Genomic DNA, 7,262 nt, shown 5'->3' with positions numbered 1-7,262 from the left:
GAGGGAGGCAGGTGGGATGCAGTGCTCTGCCCCTGGGCTCTGCCTCAGTGGGAGGGAGGCAGGTGGGATGCAGTGCTCTGCCTCAGTGGGAGGGAGGCAGGTGGGGGTGCACTGCTCTGCCCCTGGGCTCTGCCTCAGTGGGAGGGAAGCAGGTGGGTGCACTGCTCTTTCCCTAGGCTCTGCCCCAGCATGAGGGAGGTAGGTGGGTGTGCAGTGTTCTACCCAGTGTGAAGGAGGCAGGTGGGGGTGCAGTGCTGTGCCCAGTGGGAGGGAGGCAGGCCGGGTGCAGAGCTCCGCCCAGCCTGCGCTCTCTTCTCCAGTGTTTGTTGGCTACCTGTGTGTCGTGCTGCTCATGTTGCTGCTGCTCATCTTCTGGATCGCGCCAGCCCACGGGCCCACCAACATCATGGTCTACATCAGCATCTGCTCCTTGCTGGGGAGTTTCACCGTGCCTTCCACGAAGGGCATCGGGCTGGCGGCCCAAGACATCCTGCATGACAACCCGTCCAGCCGGAGGGCGCTGTGCCTGTGCCTGGTGCTCCTGGCCGTGCTGGGCTGCAGCATCATCGTGCAGTTCCGGTACATCAACAAGGCACTCGAGTGCTTCGACTCCTCCGTGTTCGGGGCCATCTACTACGTCGTGTTCACCACGCTGGTCCTGCTGGCCTCTGCCATCCTCTTCCGGGAGTGGAGCAACGTGGGGCTGGTGGACTTCTTGGGCATGGCCTGCGGGTTCACGACCGTGTCCGTGGGGATCGTCCTGATACAGGTGTTCAAAGAATTCAATTTCAACCTCGGGGAGATGAACAAATCAAACATGAAAACAGACTAGGATGCAGTGAGGGGTTGGGTAGCTCGAGGAACAGGTGGTTTCCTGGCCTTACTGGAGGTGGTTTCTGCTCCTGGCTGGACGCGAAGTGGAAGAAGCCTTCAATCGCTAATGTTAGAGTTGCCTGTATAATGGGTGGGCCGGTGGATGGGGTAGCGGGGCTCAGGCCTCCGAAGTCCATAGTCGCCCAGCGTTGCCTGGCACCATCTCTCTCTGACAAGACGAATCTCATTTTCATTTCCATTAATCTGGAAGCTTTCATGAATACTCTTTTCCTTTAAAATATTTTAACATTATTGAAGCAGAAAAAGGTGGGCTCTTTCTGGTTAGTCTTTGCAGGAGAGCAGATATCCTTACTTAGAAGAAGCCTTTGGAAGTGAAGAAACGTCTTGATGTCTGGCTCTGTACAGCAATGGATGTGTCTGTAGTTGTGTTAGTTTGCATTGAGCATGTTTAACATTTAAGTAAGTTGTCTAAATAAGAAGTATATACACTGAATTGTTTTTAATCCACTAACAAGTTGAGTTTCCCACCCACTTACTCCAAGACATTTTAACGGCAGATGGAGAGAGAAGAGTTGATGTAGTGTACTGTGGGCAGGATGACTTTTCAATAGCTCAAGTCAATTTCAGTGCCTTTATCATTTGAATTGTTCACTTACTTTGACTATTATTGTGTATATGTTCTCTTAGATTATAATAATGCAACCTCCTTGATGACACTTTAGTATTTCAATATTCAAGTTATAAATGTGTAAAGCTATTGGAAATAATAGTACATTTATGCATCACTTAATGACACGTGTGTTCTGAGAGGTGTGTCATTAGGTGATTCTGTCATTTTATGAACATCAGAGTACACTTAACACCAACCTGGATGTTGTAGCCTACTACACACCTAGGCTACATAGTATAGCCTGTGTTTGTGGGCTACAAAACCACACAGTAGGCTGCGGTACTGAATACTGTAGGCAATTGTAACACATTGCTAAGTATTTTTTGTATCTCAGCATATCTAAACAAGAAAAGGAACAGCAAAAACACTGATATAATCTTATGGGATCACTACCATATATGTGGTCTGTCCTTGACCCAAATGTCATTATGTGTCACACAACATTTATTCACTAGGAAAACAGTTAAGACAAAAGGCCCATCAGAGCAAACTGATCCACTCTGCATGTAGCTTAAATGTTGTCCATTTAAAGACAGTTGATTTAAGTAGCACGAGGCATTCTGTTTGTGTTCAATCTGTGTGTCAAATATGTCCACGTTCTCTTCAGCAAGTATTGCCATTCAGAATAAATCATTTAACTTATAATAGGATTGTTAAAAGAGGAAGTAACTGTCTCATAGTGTGTACACTGAGGTCCTGTCACACAGGGCCAAGTTTAAGGACACATGCAGGCTTAGGCCAGTTTCTACAAATTGTCATACTTAGGGCAGCACCTGTGGCTCAGTGGGTAGGGCACCAGCCCCATATACTGAGGGAGGCAGGTTTGAACCCAGCCCTGGCCAGCTAAAACAGAAGTGGCACCTGCAACAAAACATAACCAGGTGTTGTGGCAGGCACCTACAGTCCCAGCTACTTGGGAGGCTGAGGCAAGAGAATCGCTTAAGCCCAAGAACTAGAAGTTGCTGTGAGGTGTGACGCCACAGCACTCTACTGAGGGCAACAAAGTAAGACGGTCTCAAAAAAAAAAAATTGTACTACTTACTTTTTAAAACAGTTTCTAACAAAAATGAAAACTGTTAATCTAGCCATATTCTTTTTTATTTAATGACAGAGTATTCTAGAGTTTCTCACCTAACCTCTCGTTGTATGCCCCAAATGCAAGGTATCTACCAATTATGCCAGTATTTGAATTGAAGAAATACTTCTTCTGTCGGCAGTAAGCTGTGTGTATTAATTGGGACACAGGATGAAGTGAGGCCAACATTTCACAGCAGTATCATGTACATCTAAGTTGGGGTCACCACCAAGGGGATAGGGGACAAGGGTGAAGTAGAACATGAAATTAGTAAAATCCAATTAAAGGGCCAGGTGCAGTGGCTCATCCCTGTAATCCTAGAACTCTGGGAGGTTGAGGCGGGTGGATTGCCTGAGCTCAAGAGTTCCAGACCCGTCTGAGCCAGAGCAAGACCCCATCTCCAAAAATAGCTGGGCATTGTGGCAGGCGCCTGTAGTCCCAGCTACTTGGGAAGGCTGAGGCCTGAGAATCGCTTAAGCCCAAGAGTTTGAGGTGCTGTGAGCTATGATGCCACAGCACTCTACTAAGGGCGACAATGTGAGACTCTGTCTCAAAAATAATAATAATAATAATACACAATGAAAGTTAATAAGAAAAAAACTTTTTCTAGGCAAAGAAAGGAACATTACTAAAGTCTCAGAGAATAATTCCCTAAAGTGTTAAACAAAGAGACTAAATAAAGTGACACTAGCTTTACATAGAGCAAAAAAATGCCTTTGTAAGTTAAAAGTACAAGGGTTGTCAGTGATTTGTGAACTAAGAGCAGCAACAAAACTATTAAAACATTTTAAAAATCTTATATTAACTGATAATTAATAAATGCTCTAAAATCCTGTTACTGTTTATCAGCTGTTAAAGGTTTGTTTTTTTATTATCAGTATTTTTTAGGAAAGCAGGCCTTAATTTATTAAACGGAACTTTCTGAAAATACAGTGTAGGCTGGGTGTGGTGGTTCAGGCCTGTAATCCCACCACTCTGAGTTGCTGAGGAGGGTGGATTGCTTGAAGTGAGGTGTTTGCGGCCAGCGGAGCAACACTGAGACCCTGTCTCTACTAAAAATAGAAAGAAAAAAAACAGGCAAGACAGTTGCTTGAGTCCAAGAGCTTAAGGTTGCTGTGAGCTGTAACGCTGCAGCACTCTACCCAGGGTGCCAGAGTGAGACTCTGTCTCAAAAAATAAATAATAAAAAATAATGCAGAAGTATCAATATACATTTTTTTTTCTTTTTCTGGCACAGGTTTTTTTTTTTTTGGCCAGGGCCAGGTTTGAACACGCCACCTCCAGTGTATGGGGCTGGCGCCCTACTCCTTTGAGCCACAGGCACCGCCCATATCAATATACTTTTAAGCATAAAAATACCTTCCTACCCAAGAAATTCAAGGTACTCAAAGAATATCTGTGGGTAAACAAGTATAATAAGAACGTATGTTTGTCATGCGGAAATTATTTGCTACAGCTTCCATGTGAAGCTTAGTTTAAACGCATCCATTGGTAGGTGAATGTTATTGTATTTTTAATTCACAGTTTATGCCATTGATACTCAGAGGTGGTGGATGGTATTTCCTATGTTTTTCTTAGTGTAAAATAAAACCTCAAAGTATTGAGAACTGGCCCTGAGACAGTTAGACTCTCCTAGGTTTATACTCATTCCCCAGATACTTCATCTTTTCTTCCAGTGGAGCAAAGTTTCTGTCATCCATCGTTTTTCAAATGTGTGATACTGGCCTCAAAGCAAATGAAATGGCCAGCATCAAATGGTCTAATTTTCACCTTAACGTAGAGCTTTTCACTTCTGACTGAATAACATTTATTTTACAGATTCATGTTTTTATAATTCATTTGGAAATGCAAAGGAATAAAAAATGCTTTGCACTTGGAATGGGGATAGGTCTCTCGTGGGTCTTTCCAAAAGTAAATGTACGTGGAACCTTTTCATTATTATACTATTCTTTGAGAAAAAACCGCAATCCTCCTGTATGCTTGTTTTCCAGTTTCCTCTAAAATCAAAAGTTTTTGGTGGCAATTGGCAGATATGCTCTTGATAGATGCTTAAATAGACCCTCTCTTCCCACTTCTACTCAGACAATGCCTTATTCTCTCATCTGAATCTTTGCATTTGAAAAGATGCTTCTGTTGATGAAGTGTAAGGTCAGTTAAGGATTCTGAACCCCACCCAACACCTGGAACATTTTTTTTTTCTGGTCTGCAGGTCCACTTTCTCTGCTCCCTCTGGACTGGGAGGGCAGGCTGCTCCCTGACGCTTGTGGAGCAAGGCAGTACCCTTGCTGGGAACTTCAGGAGGAATCTGGTTTCCTAGTAGCCTTGCTAGGCTGATTACTCAGACTCTCATCCCCATCTTTCCATATTAGAATGTTAGTGAAGTTAATGTACTTTGCTGCACTTTGTTCAGCAGTAAGAACAATTCTTTCAATTCCTACTTTTCAAGCCAAGTTGTTATTTCCAAAAGTTTCATCCCAGTAGTAATATGTAGGTCTTTGTTCTGTGGCTTTCACCTCTCATTTGTTCAGATGTCACCTGTCATCTTCCTTCTTCCTAAACAGCTGGGCTCTTTGTTAATACCGTGCTCGACTTCTCCGGGCCAGTTCCTAGACTTCTGTCAAGCCCTGGAGATGCTGCATCTCCCAGGTACAGACAGATGTTCAGTCCTGGAAGCAGATGTTGAGCACAGGTCGCTCACCTGCCGCGTAATTCTTGCTGGGAGATGATACCCCTTTTGCAAGCTGCTCAGCTAATTTAGAAGAATAGAATCTAGAGAATGCTGTGATGGTTCACAGAGCCACGCCTACTGCTCCTCTCTGCCGCCTACTTGATCCTGACTTAGGCTTCTTGTGACCAAGCAGGAAATTAGGAGAATATTCCAATGTGAGGTCTGTTCTCAACCATATGGATTAGCTTCCATGTTTGAAGGAGTGAACTTTCTCAGTACATCTGACACCAAGGAGGCTGTTCCCCCATCAAGCAGGATTGGATGGAATCTTCGTGTTCTGCCTTCTCAGGGACCAAAAATGTATCACTAACTTCTTAGCATTGACTTTCCTCCTAAGGACATGTCCGTGTTCATATTTTACTCATGTTCGTAGCTAGATTCTGTTAACTTGAGTGGGAAAGAAAAGACCAATTTGTGCACCAGTCACACCACAAGACAGTTTATCATATAAAATACCTCAATTCTTTTGTATTCCTCACCTCCACCCCACAGCTGTACTGGTGATTAATTTTAAGGGTCTGTCCTGTAGCTTCCAGGTGATTTTTCACATCTGGCCAGATTCTTACACCTCCATTGTATACTTGAAAAGACCAAGAATTATAGGAACAGAAATGAGAATTTGGCCCACTACTGCTACTCATTTTTTTCCCTACACATTTCTCATATGCAACAAAAGAATTACATTTTAAGAAAGTGTAACTTTGTTGCACCAGAAAAATGTTGTCTAGTAAAAAGTTGATAGTCACTGAAACAAGGATCATGTAAATAAACGTCTATTCCAAATGTACCCAAAGCAATTAAAAAGCAGAGTCTAGGGCCCAGTGCAAGAGCCAGGGAGGAGGATTGATTTATTCTTTTTTCTATTTTTATCCCTGAACTGTGTAAATATAGGTGAGTTACTTAACCTTTTTGTGCCTCAGTTTTTCTACCTCTAAAGGGGTGGACTGGTTCTCCAAGTCAATTGTGTTGGTACTTTCAGCAGTGTTCTCGTGGCCTTGGGTGACAGTGCCATGTTCAGGATGCTCTGGGAGTGACACAGTGGCTCACACTGGCCACAGAGTCTGCACAGGACTGAACACTCAGCTTTGAACACTGAGAAAGCAGGGGAGTGCTAGGAGTGAAGTTTGCATGATTCCATGAAGCTTTAATTTTCCTTTTTTTCTTTTTAAGGAAAGGCTTTATATATCCTATTGTAAAATAGTGGAAATTAGGCTCAGCGCCTATAGCACAGTGGTTATGGCGCCAGCCACATACATCGAGGGTGGCGGGTTCGAACTTGGCCCAGGCTAGCTAAACAACAATGACAACTGCAATAAAAAATAGCTGGGCATTGTGGTGGGCACATGTAGTCCCAGCTACTTGGGAGGCTGACAGAAGAGAATCACTTGAGCCCAAGAGTTCTGAGGTTGCTGTGAGCTATAATAACAGCCCTCTACCAAAAGCAACATAGTGAGACTCTGTCTCAACAACAACAACAAAAAAAAATAGTGGAAATTAAACAGGGACTTCATAACACTGCAGTGAAAGATTCCACTCTTAACGGTATGATGAGCTCTGCTGGCATTCTGCGTAGGTGTGTGTTCTGCAGATTTTGTGACCTGTGAACCACAGTGATTCTGTGACACTGGATTTGTAATGTTTGATGCTGGACTCCCTGTGTCCACACAGTTCAGCCCTGTGGGTGAACTATGAATATCTATCTGACACCAAGCAAATATCAGGAGCTCCCCTGATGACTAGTGCCAAAGGGTCATGTTGAAAAGTTCAGACTATTTCCTGTATTTGTCAGAATGTAATAATTGGTCCCTCACCCTGTTAGTGTTTTTACACTTTACAAAAACTTAAGGGGTTTTGTTTTTCAGTAGCATTCCTGAGCGTTTTTGCTTTTCTAAAGGGTAATATTCTTTTCTTCTCAAATGGATTATAATCATGAAAGAGAGGAAGAAGGCTAGATT

General features: G+C 43.4%; 1 protein-coding gene across 1 annotated transcript in view; it reads left to right on the top strand.

Moving 5' to 3' along the window:
* Positions 1 to 2,308, top strand: part of NIPA1 (non imprinted in Prader-Willi/Angelman syndrome 1) — a 52,540-nt gene extending 50,232 nt beyond the window's left edge. The window contains exon 5 of the mRNA XM_003800157.3: positions 321 to 2,308. Within this exon, the coding sequence (XP_003800205.1) occupies positions 321 to 832 (512 nt within the window). The 3' untranslated portion in view covers positions 833 to 2,308. The remainder of the gene's footprint in view (positions 1 to 320) is intronic.
* The last annotated feature ends 4,954 nt before the right edge of the window (positions 2,309 to 7,262 follow it).

Source organism: Otolemur garnettii, unplaced genomic scaffold, assembly GCF_000181295.1.
Source record: "Otolemur garnettii isolate 467f Iridium unplaced genomic scaffold, OtoGar3 scaffold00170, whole genome shotgun sequence".
In the NCBI taxonomy this organism is placed as follows: Eukaryota; Metazoa; Chordata; class Mammalia; order Primates; family Galagidae; genus Otolemur; species Otolemur garnettii.
The sequence above is the reverse complement of the archived record's forward strand: the minus strand, read 5'-3'. Positions and strand labels throughout refer to the sequence as shown.